Source organism: Hyperolius riggenbachi, chromosome 1 (genome assembly GCF_040937935.1).
Source record: "Hyperolius riggenbachi isolate aHypRig1 chromosome 1, aHypRig1.pri, whole genome shotgun sequence".
Taxonomy (NCBI): domain Eukaryota; kingdom Metazoa; phylum Chordata; class Amphibia; order Anura; family Hyperoliidae; genus Hyperolius; species Hyperolius riggenbachi.
Window position 1 is genome coordinate 657,139,155 of NC_090646.1, and position 19,621 is coordinate 657,158,775.

At 44.4% G+C, this 19,621-nt stretch overlaps 1 protein-coding gene across 3 annotated transcripts in view; it reads left to right on the top strand.

The window, feature by feature from the left end:
• The window catches only part of PIK3C3 (phosphatidylinositol 3-kinase catalytic subunit type 3), a 206,968-nt gene that overhangs the window by 116,283 nt on the left and 71,064 nt on the right, over window positions 1-19,621 (top strand). For all 3 annotated transcript variants that reach the window (XM_068252072.1, XM_068252086.1, XM_068252078.1), the window contains one exon: window positions 9,960-10,128. In XM_068252072.1, the coding sequence (XP_068108173.1) occupies window positions 9,960-10,128 (169 nt within the window). The remainder of the gene's footprint in view (window positions 1-9,959; window positions 10,129-19,621) is intronic.

The window sequence follows — 19,621 nt, forward strand, 5'->3', positions numbered from 1 at the left end:
AGGAAAAGGCTTGTCAGGAGAAGAAAAGGCGAGCGCTACCATCAGTCCTGTGTCATGCCAACAGTAAAGCATCCTGAGACCATTCATGTGTGGGGTTGCTTCTCTTCCAAGGGAGTGGGCTCACTCATAATACTGCCAAAAAACACAGCCATGAATAAAGAATGGTACCAAAACCCCCTCCAACAGCAACTTCTTCCAACATTCCAACAACAGTTTGGTGAAGAACAATGCATTTCCCAGCACGATGGAGCACCGTGTCATAAGGCAAAAGTGATAACGAAGTGGCTCGGGGACCAAAACATTGACATTTTGGGTCCATGGCCTGGAAACTCCCCAGATCTTAATCCCATTGGGCACTTGTGGTCATTCTTCAAGAGGCGGGTGGACAAACAAAAACCAACTAATTCTGAGAAACTCAAAGAAGTGATTATGAAAGAATGGGTTGTATCAGTCAGGATTTGGCCCAGAAGTGGATTGAGAGAATGCCCAGTAAAATTGCAGAGGTCCTGAGACAGAAGGGCCAACACTGCAAATACTGACTCTTTGCTTAAACATCATGTAATAGTCAATAAAAGCCTCTGAAACATATGAAGTGCTTAAAATTCTATTTCAGTCCTTCACATAAACAACTGAAACAAAGATCTAAAAGCAGGTGTAGCAGCAAACTTTGCGAAAACTCATATTTTTGACGATCTCAAAACTTTTGGCCAGGACTGTGTGTCTGCTTCCATGAAAGCAGGAAGTAGACACTGCAGATTTATTGCAGGATTTGTATCAACTGGAACAAACCGTTTTCGTTAAAGGTTATTAGGCTGTTGCTTATCTTTTTTCAGAGCAGAGAGGAAGTCCTGAGTTCAGGTCCACTTTAAAAAGGTAAAGAATGAGCAATGTGTGGCATGAGTGTGGGCGGGACGCGCAGTGTGACGTCATCCTTCCTGGCTGTCCCTTCCTTAGTGATGGAGATCTCTCATCTGTATCATACATCAGCCAGTGGGTTTCTGCTCATGCAAATGTTAATGTATGGCTGTGTCAGCTCGGTGGCTTATCGGAGATAAGCTGCAGATTTATGATTGGGAAGAATTGCTGCAGAGTCTTATCTGATTCCCATACCCCTGAGAATTGCCGTATACTGGCTGCTTTCCGGGAGGGTTCAGGAGCTTCTCATCGCAGCCAGAGAAAGACTATTACTGGTGTTAGCGGCGTAATCCTCTGTTGTATAGCCAGCGCTGGAACGCATTGTATGAATTTAATCAGTGTGCTATTCGCAGCTTGTATGTCTATACACTGCATTTATTGATTCCAGAGTCCCCCACTGCAGACCTAACATCATAATGAAAACGCTCGCATATACGCACATGTTGGCGGGCAGTGTATTGGCATAGTGGTTAGTGCTCTTGCCTTGCAGCATTCAGTCCCCAGTTCAAATCCTGGCCTGGGTGCGATCTGCACAGAGTTGGTATGTTCTCCCTGTGTCTGCATGGGTTTTCTACCACATGCCCAAAGCATACAGATAAGCTTACCCCTAAAATTGGCCCTAGACTATGATGAGCATGACAATACATTGCAGTCACGTGGTGTAACCCTGTGACCTCCTGAGGACAGTCCGTTACATGACTATGTTCTCTGTAAAGTGCTTCAAAAGATGTCACTGCTATAATCCTACTAATATAATAAATGGGAAAGTTCGGATGTTTGGATGTTTGTTACTCGATCACGCAAAAACGGCTGAACGGATTTGAATGAAATTTGGCACACACATAGTACATTACCTGGAATAAAGTATAGGATACTTTTTAGTCCCATAACCAAAAAGAGACAAATACAAATTTTACTGGAAAATGTAAACTGCAGCCATACACTGTTACACTGGAGGTGTGTTTAGCTTCTAAGGGTAGAATGGTTAATTAGCATATTTTCAGCAGTGATGCACTGGGAGACATCTCAAGCTCACTCCAACCTGAATTATCGCAAATTCTTTCTGCTTTAAGAAAGTAAACTTTTTTGTTTTTCTTACACTGTTATTGGTAGGGTTCTCAAACTTTGCACAGTTGGTCGTTGGGTGACTAGGATTATTATTCAGAAAAGTGGTTGGAGCCTATAAAAGCCAATCAAAATTCACCTAATGATTTTCAAGGGGAATATTTACATTTCTGCCATTCTTGCACTGTTAATGGCACAAGCCTCAAACCTGGTATAGTTGATCATTGGGTGACTGGGGTTCAATTTCAGAAAGGGGGTGGAGCCACAAATAGACACTCAGATTTGTTTCATTCCAATGCAAATTATTGTTGCCAAACACCGCAAAGCTCACAAACTTGGTAATTGAGTAATTGATTAATTGTGGAAACTGGGCACAGCCAACACCAGCCAAATACATAAGCGGGCAACGCCGGGTCATAAGTGGGCGGAGACAAATACAAATTTTACTGGGAAAATGTAAACAGCAGCCATTCTTACACTGTTAATGGTTGACTGGGGTTAATATTCAGAAAAGTGGGTGGAGCCTACAAAAACCAATCAAAAATTACCTATTGATTTTTCAGGGGAATATTTCATTGCTGCCATTCTTGCACTGTTAATGGCACAAGCCTCAAACCTGGTACAGTTGATCATTGCGTGACTGGGGTTTAAATTTATATAAGGGGGTGGAGCCCCAAACAGCCAATCTGATTTGTTTCATTTTAATGCAGGTTATTGATGCCAAAGACCGCAAAGCTCACAAACTTGGTCATTGAGTAATTGAGTAATTGTGTGTTAGGGTTAGGAAAAGTGGGCGCAGCCAACACCAGCCAAATACATAATCGGGCAATGCTGGGTCATCAGTAGGCGGAGACAAATACAAATTTCACTGAGAAAATGTAAACTGCAGCAATTCTTACACTATTAATGGTAGGGTTCTCAAACTTTGCACAGTTGGTCACTGGGTGACTGGGATTAATATTCAGAAAAGTGGGTGGAGCCTACAAAAACCAATCACAATTCACCTATTGATTTTCAAGGCAAATATTTAATTGCTGCCATGTTTGCACTGTTAATGGCACAAGCCTCAAACCTGGTACAGTTGATCATTGGGTGACTGGGGTTAAATATTTAGAAAAGGGGTGGGGCTACAAACAGCGAATCAGATGTGTTTCATTTCAATGAAAATTTTTCATGCCAAAGACCACAAATCTCACAAACTTGGTCATTGACTATTGACAATTGTGTGTTAGGGTTAGAAAAAGTGGCCACAGCCAACAGCAGCCAAATACATACCCGGGAAACATCAGGACATCAGTGGGTGGAGAAAAATAAAAATTTAACTTCCAGAATGTAAACTGCAGCCATTCTTACACTGTCTGTCAATGGCAGGGTTCTTAAACTTTGCACAGTGGGTGACTGGGATTAATATTCAGAAAAGTAGGTGGAGCGTACAAAAGCTAATCAAAATTCACCTATTGATTTTCAAAGTAGTGGAGCCACAGCCAATTATTGATGCCAAAGACCGCAAAGCTCACAAACTAGGTAATTGTGTGTTAGGATTAGAAAAAGTGGACAGAGCTAACACTAGCCAATTACATACCCGGGCAACGCCGGGCGACCAGCTAGTAACAATAATAAAAATGGTGTTGTCCAATGATCAGTAGGAAATATTTAGGAGCTGGCCAAAAACTTTACATGGTAACCGAAGTGTGAGACCTATGGAAGCTTCCATATCCATTTCCTTTTAAGCAACACCAGTTGCCTGGCTGTCCTGCTGATCTTTCTGGTCAGTGGGGTCTAAATCGCACACCTGAAACCAGCACCCAATACTTATCCTGTCCACACATGGTGGACACATGAGCATCAGAGGTGAAGAGAAGGGTATCCCTTTGCCGTAAGACTCCTGTGCATGCACTGTTCAGTCTTTTGAGAACTGCGCATGAGTCTTATGGCGAAGTGTGTGTGATCAGGCTGGGTTTGCGGATGGGCCGCACATGCGCAGTTGCGCACGACTTTGGCCAAAAATGCTGGGCTAACGGAGTCGCCAGTGGGACCCAGAGGATGCAGAGGAACCCTGTGGGCTACAGGGGGCTGGAGAAAGTGCCTGGTAAGGGCAGATTTGCATTTTTAAGCACTACTTAGAGTCTCTTTAACGCCTCGAATCTTAATCCATTTGAAAAGCTGTGGGATAATTTGGGAAAACCAGTCCAATTCGTGGATGTCACTACTTGGCAACTTGCATAACTTTGCACAGGTGTGGAACTCCAGTCCTCCAGGGCCATATCAATACCAGTGTTTAGTATGGACAGAGAAATGGAGCAATGTTTGCTTGCTAAACCACACCTCTTCCTGATTCACTCCCATCAATTAATTTGAGTCATTACAAAAATGTGTACGGACCTCGGCCCAGGGGCGTAACTAGACTTAATAGGGGCCCTCCTGCAAAAATATCACGGGGCCCCCTTGCTTCCCAAACACCATGCGGGTCACATGATTGGGAGCTGGCAAATGGCAGCAGAGTGTTCTGCTGTGAAGCAGCGTCTGGAAGCAGAAAAAATTACACACGTTCCTGCACACAATTTTTTTTGAACGGGGATGGTTTTTTAAGGAGTTTTTGGGCTTTTCAACGCCAATACATAGCATTTTCAAAGCATTTTACAGATCTGAAAACGACTTTTTTTTTTTTAATTGAATTCTGGGGATTTTTTTTTCAGCGGTGAAAAGTTTTTTTTATAAAAAGCTGTAGTTTGCGGTTTCCATTGTCTTAACATTAAAATGCGAAACACCACGGTCGGCCCTGAAAAGGTGCCGGGGAGCTTCAAAACGCAACTCTCAAAAACGCGGTGTTAAGTGTGAAAGGTAAAATCAAAGTCCTATGGACTTTCATTTTGCCATGGAATACGCAAACTATGGCGGTGGACGTAAAACGCAGAAAAAGGCCTCTAGTGTGAAAGAGCCCTAAGGGTGGTTAAGGTAGAAAAAGGGGGACCTACACCACAATGGGCAGGTGTTTTTTGTGTTCTGACTAATCAGTGTCTAAACAGGTTGTACTGTATATCAGACATTTAATCATGACCTTTTGAGGATAACAAAACTCTAAGGTCCGTACACACGCCGGACTGTAGGCAACGACTGGTCCGTCGTCACCTCCCTCTGGGTGGGCGTTCCAACGACAGTCCGGCGTGTGTACGCACTGTCGGCAGACTGATACGGCTGCTTCTGAGCGATCCGCCCGGCAGATCGCTCAAACAGCCGTATCAGTCCGCCGACAGTGCGTACACACGCCGGACTGTCGTTGGAACGCCCACCAAGCGGGAGGTGACGACGGACCAGTCATTGCCTCCAGTCCGGCGTGTGTACGGTAAGTCTGTAAGTATCATTTTGGTACTGTTTTTTTTTTTATTTTAGTAGCATTTCTTTAAAATTGTTTCAGGGTGATTATAGTCTGGGATGCTAAAGCCATTCTGGATAACCACCTGTTATACTGAGGAATTCCATATACAGTATCCAGTAATAGAAATGTACTCCAGCAGGCGAGGAAAGCGTGAAAACTATGGGAAAATTGCCTTAAAACGAGTTCATGCTCTATAGTTTCTGCTTTAGTGTCTCGTAGCCCTACCTGTGTTTTGCGTGTTGATTATACCCCTCCATACCTCCAACGGCTCTTGTAAGCGTGAGACATGCATTGTTTTATTGATTTGTCTGTGTCTTAATGTCGGAACGCCAGAAACTGTTATTCTTGGAACGACCACGCAGCACTTTAGTCCAGCGGCCTCCCTGTGAATCTGCTCCGTGGCCTGCGCTCGCCGTCCATCCAAATTATTCCGTGCGGACGCGAACATGAAGCTTTACATTCCAATACTGCGTGAGAGGAGAGACTCCGGCCATTATCATAAATATTCCCATTAAGCCTGGAGCACTTAGTTACCCCGGATCTCCGTCACCAATGGCCAAGCCGGCTCTGAGTCTTACAATTCACTTTCCTAAGCTTTGCATGAAGTTTTATATATGCATGAAAGCCCCAGTTTAGAGACCTTGGATGCATTTTATTAGCAGTCTGTTTTATGTTTTAATGTATTTTCTATTTAGTAATGCAAATTAAAAATTATCACTTTTGCTATTACAGAAGAGTAGCTTGTAATGGCCACAGATTAAATGTAAATGCACAGCATGTGCTCATGACCAAGCAGTAGGCCCAGATCACAGGAGCCTATAGGCACAGATGTCCAAGCATCATTGACTCTGCCCTCCATGAACCTACAAATCCCACCAAACTGCACTGCAAGTGTGCTGGCTGCCCAGCTGTCACTCTTCCCTTACTTCCTTTGCCTGTCATAGGTAGCTACAGGTAGCCAGAGGTACCCTCAGTATTAGGCCTCTTGCACACTGCACGCGATTCCGATTCAGATTCCGCTTTTTAATCAGTTTTTACATCCGATTCAGATTCCGATTTGCAGTTTTGCTCCCTGCACACTGCAAATCGGAATCTGAATGGATGTAAAAACTGATTATAAAGCAGAATTGGAATTGCATGCAGTGTGCAAGAGGCCTTAAGTAGCTTGAGGAACCTCAGCATTAGGTAGCTACAGGTGCTCCTTAATAATATTGAGGGTACCTTTGGCTACCTAATACTAAGTAGCTAGAGGAACCCCAGTAGTAAGCAGCTAGAGGTGCCCCTGACTGAAGGGAGATCTTGTCAGTGGAATGCCGAGAGCTGGGTGCGTAACCTCTCGTGTATGCTCTGCTTGGCACTCCTGCATAGGGAAGACAGGAGGGAGTGAGGCGCCAGGGGAGGTGAATAGGGGAATGAGCTGCCTTTCCATCAGGCGCCTGTAGGCACGTGCCTACATGCCTGTGGTAAATCTGGCCCTGCCAAGCAGCTCTTGACTTATAATGGCTGAATATTAGCTCCTCAGCAAATTGCTTCCTCAGTACAAGAATATGCAGGGCCCTAACAGGAGTTAGTCCAGGAAAAGATGTTTACAAATGTAATAAGGGCTCTGCGTTTAGGGTCTTCTATCCCCCCCAGCAAGTCATTTGCGTGCCCCTCTTGCTGAATTGACTGATTAACCACTTTGGGGGTTGGAAATTGAAATGTACACCATGTTTGAGACCTGTTATCCCTGCCAGGACGTAAATTTCAATTACAGCGCCGCATGCTACTGCTGATTGCGCCGCTCTCCGGCCACAGCCCACTCACTCTGCTGTCAGTATGACAGCAGAGCTCTGTAATAGGGATGGTTAATGAGATGCAAACCATTTTGAGTTGATGCAGCATTATGCAAATTTTGCATGCACATTTATGCAACTTGAAAATGGACTCCTTGCATTTTAACACAGCAGAATCTGGTTAATTTTCAAGCTGCATTAATTTTCATACAAAACTTGCATAATGTCGCATCAACTCGAAATTATTTGCATCTCTTTGACAATCCCTGCTCCGTGAGTCGGTCAGGCGCTGATTTCATTGGTTCCTGACCCTGTGATTGGCTCACAGTGATCACAGAGTCAGGAGCCAATAAAATTGTCTCCTGACCAGCTCAAGGCCAGGATACCGACAGCAGAGTGAGTGCGGTGCAGCAACAGGAGAGCAGCATGAACGGCACAAGACGGGTCTGTGCGGCGTGATGTCGGTGAGCCCCTTAAGGAAGTACGGAAGTGGTTAAAGTAAAAAAAAAAATGTAGAGTTTTTTTGTTTGTAATTTTGAGTACCAAAAATGTTGTAGATTTTTATTTAACATCCTGCTTTTTCATTTACTATGACTATCCAGAACCGGCTGGGATCAGCTGATGCTGAATAAGTGTGCTTTCTGGTTGCTTGAAAGTCTATGTTAATAATGGGCCTAGCTAATTCAATACTAGAGCAAGAACTCTGTATTAAATGTTAAAATACAGTAATCAAAAATATATGAACCTTGGGGGAGCAGTGGAAGCCAGTCTCCAAGTACAGCACAGCCCACAAACAACCTAAGTAGTTGGACGTCACCACTGTGAGTACTGCCATGCTGGTTAGTTGAGACTGCTCGTTAGTTGAGTTATGGATAACCGAGACTCTACTATATAATCGGTTCCATGGTAATCTCTGTTAAAGTGGACCTGAACTAAGAACATCCTCTCTGCTCTCAAACAAGCAACAGCATAATAACCTTTTTAAAGCAAAACATTTCTTTATTACAGCTGATATAAATCTGCAGTGTGTGTGCTTCCTGATTTCATGGAAACCGATATAGGGTTGACATCCTGTGTTTACAAATTAGCTGCTCTGCCGAGGCAGCCAACTGACAGCTGAGAGATCCAATTACAATTTAGGATTAGTCACAGATGAGGGGGAATTAGATGGGCTAAACCAATCCCACAATGCATTTGCCTTTGAGTCATGACTGTGGCTGTCGGACTCCTGCAATGCATTGTGGGACTTGTAGTTCCTCCACAGCTGGAGGGCCAAGTTTGCCCATGCCTGGGCTAAACTCTGTAAATACACACAGGGTGCATTTCTATGATTTCCTTCTGTTCTGTGCAAGAGGTCCACTTTAAAGGGAACCTTAACTGAGAGTGATATGGATGTTTCCTGTTAATACCAGTTGCCTGGCAGTCCAGCTGATCTCTGTGACTGCAGTAGTGGCTGAATCACACCCTGAAACAAGCATGCAGCTAATCCAGTCTGACTTCAGTCAGAGCACCTGATCTACATGCTTGTTCAGGGGCTGTGGCTAAAATTATTAGAGACACAAGATCAGCAGGCAATTCAGGCAACTGGTATTCTTTTAAAAGGAAAATTCCATATCCTTCTCAGTTTAGGTTCCCTTTAGATTAATGGCAGGCTCCGGTGCTTGCTTCAGGGAGCGGGGGTGATGGATTAGAGAGAGATGTCCTGTCGGATAAGCGTATCGGCGCTGCCGCTGGCTTCTAGAGAGACTGGCGCTGATGTGGAGCCATGGCAGTCCCGTCATTCTCCATCTGACAGCGCTGGCGTTTTCAAAGTGCTGACACAGACCCCGTAACTTTGTCACCGACTCCAGGACGAGTTTGTGAGACGTCATGTGTATATTGTCTCAGCTCTCTGTACTGTGTGCCAAACATAGGTGCAGCGCGGCAGCAACCGACGCGGCCTTCTTCCCCACCCCCCCCGCCTCCGCTACCTTCCATGCAGAGGAGAGCCGCGTTAGCAGATGTTTCTGCTGCTGCATCCACATTTTACTCTTATTTTATCATCTCCACGGGAATGTTTATATCGCAACGCCAGCCAAATTCAGACATACCGAGCTGAAAAAAATATATTGCTTTGCAGAAGTATCCATATCAGAGAACACTAAAGGTAACATTTAATTCTGAAACTTGGCTCCACGTTTTAAGTTTGTGTTTTGTTTTTGTTCGCTTAAGTAATTTCGAAATTGAATAAGTTAAATTTAGTGTAGTATTCCGCATAAGGTGAATACAGTGTCTGTGTTTAGCATCTGCTAATTGGCTATGTGGAATGGTATCTTCCCCCCCACCCAAGCATTCTGGTACATTTTCTACTGGCTTTAAAACTCTCCGTAAACAAAAGCTTCGCAAAGAACACCTGACAGAAATGTAAATCGATTTTTACAACGGACAAATGCTGACTAAATGGCTTAAAAATGAATTATTTTTTTTTATTTTTTTTTTTTTACACCAGTATGTTCTTTCCACTACAGGTCCTCTGTAGCGAAGCTTACCTTAATCAATATAATTGTTTTGAGCACTTTCCTTATGAAATATTTAGTTTTCAGTATGAGGTCACTTTTTTTTCTTTAAAGCTCTTACTAAATCAAGCCTATGGATGGTAAAAGAAAAACAGGTAAAATAGAGGTGTGTCTGAGACCAGGCTGGAGGCATTTTAGAGCTCTGCAAGAAACTGTGGTCTCAGGGCTGGGGACACTGGCAGATGATGCTGAATAGATTTTCTTGTTGATCCACTGCTCAGGTGTCTTCTGCAATTTCCAAACATGTTAATGACTGGTCTCCTTCATTTCCAGGGAAATTGTTCCACATTGACTTTGGCTATATCCTGGGAAGAGACCCCAAGCCTCTGCCACCCCCTATGAAGCTGAACAAGGAGATGGTGGAAGGAATGGGCGGGACCCAGAGCGAGCAGTACCAGGCGTTCCGCAAACAGTGTTACACAGCGTTCTTGCACCTCCGCAGGTAAATCCGCCTTCTGTTATTTCTCTTATGCCTCCTTTACAGTAGGGGGCGCTGTGATGTGTGATGACCTATTATGGGGACTGATGTATGCCAGAAATGAGTTGCATACCAAAGTTTGCAGAGGTAAAGTGTTTCATTTTTTTTAGAAAAAAAAAAAAGTGGTAGCTGCTATGACTGTCCTGGCTTGCACCCTGCTATAGGGAGTTAATGGGCTCTGGGTGCACTTAAAGGGAACCTGAGAAGAGTGTGAAATGGAGGCTGCCATATGTATTTCCTTTAAACAATACCAGTTGCCTGGCCAGTTTGCATGCTTCAAATACAGTCCTATTTCAATCAGAGCACCTGATCCGCATGCTTGTTCAGCGTCTATGGACAAGACCCTTCCTGGTCAGATCTGACAATGTCAGAAACCCCTGATCTGCTGCATGCTTGCTGAGGGCCTATGGCTAAAGTATTAGAGACAGAGGATCAGCAGGATAGCCAGGTAACTGGTATTGTTTCAAAGGAACCAAAAGCATCAGCCTCCATATAACTCCCACGGCACAGAGTGGATGAGAATAAAGTAAAAGGTACCGGGGGGGGGGGGGGGGGGGGTGTTGCGCATCGACAATCTGCGAATACATAGTTACATAGTTATTTTGGTTAAAAAAAGACATACGTCCATCGAGTTCAACCAGTGCAAAGTACAACACCAGCCTGCTCCCTACCATATCCCTGTTGATCCAGAGGAAGGCAAAAAAAAACCCACAAGGCATGGTCCAATTAGCCCCAAATGGGAAAAATTCCTTCCTGACTCCAGATGGCAATCAGATAAAATCCCTGGATCAACATCATTAGGCATAACCTAGTAATTGTAGCCATGGATGTCTTTCAACGCAAGGAAAGCATCTAAGCCCCCTTTAAATGCAGGTATAGAGTTTGCCATAACGACTTCCTGTGGCAATGCATTCCACATCTTAATCACTCTTACTGTAAAGAACCCTTTCCTAAATAAATGGCTAAAACGTTTTTCCTCCATGAGCAGATCATGTCCACTAGTCCTTTGAGAAGGCCTAGGGACAAAAAGCTCATCCGCCAAGCTATTATATTGCCCTCTGATGTATTTATACATGTTAGATCTCCTCTAAGGCGTCTTTTCTCTAGACTAAATAAACCCAGTTTATCTAACCTTTCTTGGTAAGCGAGACCTTCCATCCCACGTATCAATTTTGTTGCTCGTCTCTGCACCTGCTCTAAAACTGCAATATATTTTTTTGTAATGTGGTGCCCAGAACTGAATTCCATATTCCAGATGTGGCCTTACTAGAGAGTTAAACAGGGGCAATATTATGCTAGCATCTCGAGTTTTTATTTCCCTTTTAATGCATCCCAAAATTTTGTTAGCTTTAGCTGCAGCGGCTTGGCATTGAGTACGATTATTTAACTTGTTGTCGATGAGTACTCCGAAGTCCTTCAAGTTTCATGTCCCCAACTGTATCCCATTTATTTTTTATGGTGCTAGACCATTGGTACGACCAAAATGCATGACTTTACATTTGTAAACATTGAACTTCATCTGCCATGTATGTGCCCATATAGCCATCCTATCCAGATCCTGTTGCAATATGACACTATCCTTCCTTCCTATCCTATATCTATCCTTCCTGAGAGTTGATTCTGCACAATCAATTTTGTATCATCTGCAAAAATAGCAACATTGCTCACTACTGCATCTACTAGGTGATTAATAAATTGAAGAGCACTGGACCCAGTACAGACCCCTGTGGGACCCCACTGCTAACAGTCTCCCATTTTGAGCACGATCCATTGACCACAACTCTGTTTTCTGTCCACTAGCCAGTTCCCTATCCATGCACACAAACTCTTCCCCAGTCCTTGCATCCTCAACTTTTGCACCAGACTTCTGTGGGGAACAGTGTCGAAGGCCTTTGCAAAATCCAAGTATATCACATCTACAGCATTCCCAATATCCATATTAGCATTCACTACCTCATAAAAGCTGAGCATGTTAGTCAAACAGGACCTGTCTTTAGTAAACCCATGTTGATGCTGAGAAATAAGATTATTTTCTACTATGAAGTCATGTATAGTATTTCTTAGTAACCCCCTCAAATAGTTTGCATACAACTGATGTTAAGCTTACAGGTCTATAATTTCCTGGATCAGAATTTTTGCCTTTCTTAAAGAATGGGAAAACGTGGGCTGTACGCCAATCCACTGGGACTCTGCCAGTTGCAAGAGAGTCACAAAAGATAAGATAAAGGGGCTTAGCTATAACTGAACTTAATTCCCTTAGGACCCGAGGATGCATGCCATCCGGGCCATGTGCTTTGTCTATTTTTAATTTATTTAGTCTTGTCTTTACTTCTTCCTGCGTTAAGTATTTAATATTATAGTTAGAAGATTGAGACTCTTCTGCCTCTGTAATTTGCAACAGTGCTGTTTCCTTTGTGAAGACAGAAGCAAAGAAAGCATTTAATAACTCTGCCTTACCTTGGTCATCCACCATTGAGTTCCCATCCTCATCCTTTAGGAGTCCTATACAGTCAACCTTTCTTTTTTTAGAGTTGATGTACTTGTAAAACTTCTTTGGGTTAGATTTGATATCCCTAGCGATTTGATTTTCAGCTTCGATCTTTGCCAGCCTAATTTCTTTTTTACAATTTTTATTGCACTCCTTATAATTGCTTAGTGCAGCCTCGGTCCCCTCCTGTTTTAGGACTTTATAGGCATTCCTTTTCCTCTTCATTTTATCCCTAACCTTTCTATCCATCCATAGAGGCCTTTTTTTATTCCTAGACATTTTGTTTCCATATGGGATATACATACTACAGTATTGATTGAGAATAAGTTTAAAAGCTTGCCATTTCCCTTCAGTGTCCTCCCCTTGTATTTGAAATAATTTTGTCCCAGATCTGCAGCTGTAAAAATATTCCGGCAATTTATTGCTGTCACTAAGCATGTCAGGAGGAAGTTCTTTAACCTTGCAAAGCACCCTATTGGTTCTATGGGATGAGTGGCTTCATTGTCCTATACAGTAGCTCTTCTTACTTTACATAGTTGCATCATCTGCTTCAACCTCTGGAACTATGGAAAATTTTAAAGGACGACCAACCTGAGACATATGGAGGCTGCCATATTTACCTGTCTTTCCTTTCAAACCATACCAGTTGCCTGGCATACTGCTGATCTTCCATGCATCAGTAGTGTCTGAACCACACACCTAGAACAAGCATGCGGCAAATGCAGAGGATCAGCAGGACAGCCAGGTGTTGTGCATTGTTTAAACGGAGATCAATATGGCAACTTCCATGTGCCTCTCAAGTCAGTTGTCCAATAAAATGTATTTAATGAATAAATAATGTATATGTTACGGCCAGAAACCGAAGTGCGGCCACATCTAGTTCTGGCCGGCCACATCTAGTTCTGGCCGGCCACATCTAGTTCTGGCCGGCCACATCTAGTTCTGGCCGGCCACTTCGGGTTCTGGCCGGCCACTGTGCGAAGTGGCCGCAGCGCAGCGGCCAATGTTAGAAATGGAATGTTTCCTTTTATTATTAATGTAGTTTTCCGGCCGTCTCTGGCCAAATGGAGCAAAACAGTTAATTTAATTAAATGAAGCTGGCGGCAATGTAGAAGGATGAAGCCGCCTGGCTTCCGCTCCGCCTCCTCTCCTCCGCCCCTGCCTCTCTCTCCTCCCCGATACTGGCAGCGGGAGACATGCGTGTCCCCCCAGAGTTGTTCGTCGCGGCAGGCAATCCTGTCGTTCGTCCCTGCAGAGCGGGTGCTGGCAGAAGCAATGTCTTCAGCCTCCCCGCTCTGCTTCCCTGCAGCCACGAACGACTCTCAGGGACACGTGTGTCCCTGCCGGCTGCCCGAAGAAGAGAGAGAGAGGCAGGGGCGGAGGAAAGGAGGCGGAGCCGCCAGCTTCATTTCATTAAATTAACTGTTTTGCTACATTTGGCCGGAAAACTACATTAATAAAAAGAAACATTCAATTTCTAACATTGGCCGCTGCGCTGCGGCCACTTCGCATATTGGCCGGCCAGAACCCAAAGTGGCCGGCCAGAACTAGAAGTGGCCACACTTCGGGTTCTGGCCGTAACATATACACGCTGGAGTAAACTCTGGCTAGAATGTAGTTTGTACGGGAGTCCCCTCCCCAGACCTCTCCTAAATATGACCACCTCTATATTCTTCTCACTTCAGGTGTCCTTTATGAACATGCATGTTTAGCAACATCTGACCCTTGAGCTCATTGGGCTAGATTTATCAAAGCATTAACGACAGTCTTTTCTTCTTAAACAGTTCTAACCAGCAGAGGGATAGTTCTGCATGGTAATCAGAAACTTCTTAAATCCTACGTAATAGCGGCAGCTTAGCGTGAATTTCTAGAGCTGCACTAAGTGCAAATCCATCCCTAAACTGTCGCAGATTAAGTGCTTAATAGCAGTTCCACAGCTAGTGCAGCAGTGCAGGCTAGACATGATTTGTGAAGGGCTCCTCCCCCTGCTGAATTCATCACCCAGAGCCTACCTATACCGCAGATGTATTGTTAACCTCAGCAACAGCAATTTTCCTCGCACACTGCACTGTCTGGGAGACCTTCCTAGCTCCTCTTATTTTACAACAGTTTTAGAAGGAATACTATCTAGTTATTAGGATGTCTGAGACATTTCTGCACGGATTTCTAAAAACCTACCAATATTTCCTCGGACACCCTTGCTAAAATTCCCCCATTGTTCTCCCAGTCACCCTGCCGGCTGGATTCAGCTATGTTGTGCGCCTAGTGGCATCCCTGCTCCATAGTAGCAGACATGCTGCTAGGCTGCAGGCTATCGGTACAGAATCTGGCCCCACACTCTCGCTCTAGAGATCAAGCCCTAGTCTCTGCTGGGCTTCTAGAATCTCAGCCATCCTTGCGAGCCGCCATTGATCCTGCACCCCATCATACATGCAGTTCTGGCCTTCAGACTGGCTTCAGTCTCCTATTTTTCTGCATGTTTAGCGGTTCATCTCTGCCGATACATATAAACCGCTATCTTAGGATCGGCTAATATTTGCATTGCCTATTAATCTTGCAGTGCTCAGCCATGGAGGGCACCTTGTAAACAAGCCGTGTGTTTGCTGGAGGCAGGATAAGCCTCTTAGGAAGGAAATATAATTTCATGTGAATAAATAAGTGCTGTTTGTGTTGAGTAATGGATATTACCATCATTGGGGCTGATTACAGGAAACCATAAGAGGATTACTATTTTCCAGGTGAGAATCGGCTAGTTTATTTCCATACTGGCAATTGTGTAAACTGACATGCCTGCATGTACAGCGTATAAACCAGAATTCTCGCTTTTTAGGAATCTAACCAAGCCTAGTACACGCCATACAATTTTCTGTAATGCTGTGTACACACAGTACGATTTTCCGTGCGACAGATGGATCAAATAGATAAAATCCGTCTTGTCCGATATTGCTCCCGATCGTTTCCGCGCTCGATTTCTCATAGCGGTGAATGGAAAAAGATAAAGACGAATGCAGATAAGAGAATCGAGCGCAGAAGTGCGGAATCGTGCCGAAAAAACGATCGGGTCACATTGCACGAAAAACGTAACTTGTGTACGCAGCATTAAGCAGGCCATACACTGGCTCGATTCACGGCCGTTTCGACAGCAGATCCGATCCTGGGATCGGATCTGCTGCCAATCGCTTGCGCTAAACGCACCCGCCGATCCGATTCCCTCCCGAAATCGGATCGGACCGTCGATCGCGCCGTGCGGGAAATTACCCTCGATCGCCCGGCGGTAGGAGCGCGTCGCTTGCGGCGTACGATTCGGGCCCGATCCGAGCATGTATACATTACCTGAAGCTGGCTCCGGGGTCCTCTTCTCCTCGCTGCACCGCATTTCCGCATCTCCCAGTGTACGCTTATACTTCCTGTGTCACTCCGGTGACCAGGAAGTTGAAATAGAGGGCGCTCTATTTGAACTTCCTGGTCACGGAGTAACACAGGAAGCGCCGGGATGGAGCAAGAACAGCAGTGCGGTGCAGTGCAGAGAAGACGCCCGGGAGCCAGCCTCAGGTACTGTATATGGGGGGGGGGACAGGCGGCAGGAGCAGCTGAACAGATTGTGATCGGTTTCAGGCTGAAATCGATTCACAATCTGTTTGCAGTAAAGGCAGCCATACGATCCCTCTCTGATCAGATTCGATCAGATAGGGATCTGTCAGCTGGTCGATCTAATGGCACATCGACCAGTGTATGGCCACCTTTAGATTTTTCTGTTAATTTCCTGTTAGATTTTCTGTAAAGTACTGGTAGAGACTGGTCATTATCTCTGGTGCATTGTCTTCTGGTTATCTCCTGATGAGTAGAACAATGCCTAATTGCTCGGCAGATAGATCGTTAGATAGATGATTTCCAACATGTTGGAAATTTTCTATCTGGCAGGTAAAGGCCCATACACGCGTCTGATTTTCGCAAACGACTGGTTGTTTGAATGTCCCGTCGTTCAGTCATCCGCCCCACAAATCGGGCGTGTACAGACTGCCGTTCACGTGATAATACTGAGTTTGAGCGATCCGCTGGTCGTTCGAAAAAAATCAGGCGTGTGTATGGGCCTTAAATCTAATGCTGGATACACACGGTGCGTTCCCGCACAGAATGTGCTTGTCTATTCACATCGACTCGATTATTTCCGAGCGCATTTCGATGGGTCGATTTACATGTAAAGTTTGCCAAATCGACCTAACGATCCATCGAAATGCGAATCGGACATGTCGGAAATGGAGTCGACGTGAATCGACGGGTGCATTGAGTTCGGGAATGCACCGTATGTATCCAGCATAAACTCCCATCTACACGATATGATTTTTTTGTGCAATTCAATTACGATTCTATTTACGATTCGATTAAATCAGACATGTCCGGGATTCGATTGAGTTCGATTTGCCATTGTTTTGCAATGTCAAATCTGATTGAATCGAAGTGAATCAGGATCTGACATGTTGAATTTAATCGTATCGTAAATAGAATCGTAATCGAATCGCACAAAGAATCATGTTGTGTAGATTGGGCTTAACAGAAAATTGTATGGTGTGTACTTAGCATAAAACTTCCCTTCAATTCTATCACCATCTCTCTTAAAGCGGACCTGAACTCAGAACTTTCTCTCTGCTCTAAAAAATAAGCAACCGCATAATCACCTTTAGGGCTTGTTTCTCACGATGAGCGTTTGCAGATTTTCTTTTAAGCGCTGGTGATTTTGGAAATCGCTCTAAAAGCGCTTGTGCAATGATTTCCTATGGGAGTGTTCATATGTGAGCGTTCCACTTTCTATTGAATCGCAAACGCGCCACATGTACCATTTTCTGAGTGTTTGCTAATCAAAGTATAGGGAAATCGCAATGCGCTTGAAAAAGTTCTTTGGAGATTTCCCGAGCGATTTGATGAATAAATACATTGTATTTATTCATTTCCAGGCATAAGTGTTCACTTCCTAACGTCAGGAAGTGAAAAAAATCTATTGTTTCACAAAAGCACTTTCCTATGCACAGATCGCAGGGAAAAGCGCTTAAAAATCACAGTATAAATTGCTCAGAGCTTCTAATAGCACTGGCAATTTATAAATGTGAACAAGGCCTTAAAGTGGATCCGAGATGAACTTTTACTCATTGCATAATTGTGTTCCCTTTCCTATTGTTTATAGGGCATTCCTCAAGCCAAATACTTTTTTGTTTGTTTTTAATACTCTAATTCCCTATAAACTAAATAAACCACTCCCACAGGTTTTCAGAGAGCCTTGGCAGTAGCAAGGGCTCATGGGAGCTCAGTCTGGGCAGGAGGAGGTGTTACTAGCCATTGATTTCAGAGGCAGAGGGGAGGAGGGGGGGTTAGGTTTTTTTTCAGAGGCTGAGTGCTCAAGATGCAGATAAGCTTGCCTGTGTGTAATATATACAAACATAGCTGCTGTCATTGTATCACAGGAAGAAATAATCATATTCTATTAAAGCTGTTTGCAGCTATATTTGCTGTGTAATTATGAGGGATTGCAGAGTGCAGGGGGACCTTAGTGGGGTTTGGGATAGCAACAGAGGCTGGGCTGTATAGGCAGATCCAGCCTCTGTATGCAGATAACGTTCTTTAAACACACCTCGGGTTCTCTTTAAAGAACAGGTGGTAACAGGTGATAACAGTTGATACAACAGGGCACAAGAAGGTTAGGAAGTCTGCCAGCAGGACCCTGTGATGTACAAATTGGGTGCCTGTTTACAGTGGATGCATCAAACAATGAAAAATGTCATCAATTACCAGGTAATTGGCAGGTCTGAGGGCTGCAGGAGATAGGCATTTGTGGAAGTTCCAATGACTTTCCTGTCAGGCAGGAACAGCCAGGTTTGATATTAAGGTCTGGTGCACACCAAAAACCGCTAGCAGATCCGCAAAACGCTAGTAGTTTTTGAAACGCCTTTTCTTATTTTTATGAAGCGTTTCACCTAGTGTTGGGTAGCGTTTTTGATGTAGTAGATTTCATATATTGTTACAGTAAAGCTGTTACAGAATAGCTTCTGTAACAAAAACGCCTGCAAAACCGTTCTAAGGCCTCTTGCACACTGCAAGCGATTCAGATTCCGCGTTTTAATCGGTTTTTACATTCAATTCAGATTCTAATTTGCAGTGTGCAGGGAGCAAACTGCAAATCTGAATCGGAATCAGATGTAAAAACTGATTAAAAAGCGGAATCGGAATCGCTTGCAGTGTACAAGAGGCCTTAACTGGCGTTTTTCAGAGCGGTTTGCATGTTTCCTATGATTAACATTGGGGGCAGAAACGCCTCCGCAATCCAAAAAATGCCTCAGCCAGGGAGTATACGTTTCAGCAAAGTGCCTCCCGCGCTGATGTGAACCACCCCATTGAAATACATTACCCACGCGTTTCCAAAGCCGCAAGCGGCTGTAAAAATGCGAGAAAACCCGCTCGGTGTGCACCAGCCCTAATGCTGGGCATACACGGCTCGATGCCCCCTTATCAATCGAGCCGCTGATGGCTCGATTGATAATATCCGTGTCCTATCACCGCGGGGATCGATTCCGCGCTCGATACCCGCAGCCGGACAATAGCAGCGAATCGAGCGGGAGATGAGCGCCGGCAGGGACGAGCGAAAATCGATCCGGGTGGACGAGCGGGGACCCGGAGGGAGTCTATCCGGCTGCTAATCGGCCGCCAGATCGACCCGTGTATGCCCAGCATTAGTCCATGTTTCAGGTTTCAACTTCACACTTTCCATTCCACAACTCTTATCAGGTAGACATATTATTCAATTAGTCATGCAAACACTTTCATCCTCGCCTCAAAGAAAACTATCACCTTCTCAAGTTTACTGTGCAGACAAAATCTTGCTACCACTATGACCCACTGTTGTAAAATTACAACATATAAATAACCATCTCTAAATCTCTCAATATCAGTATATTTGATGTCACAAAATCTGCATGATCT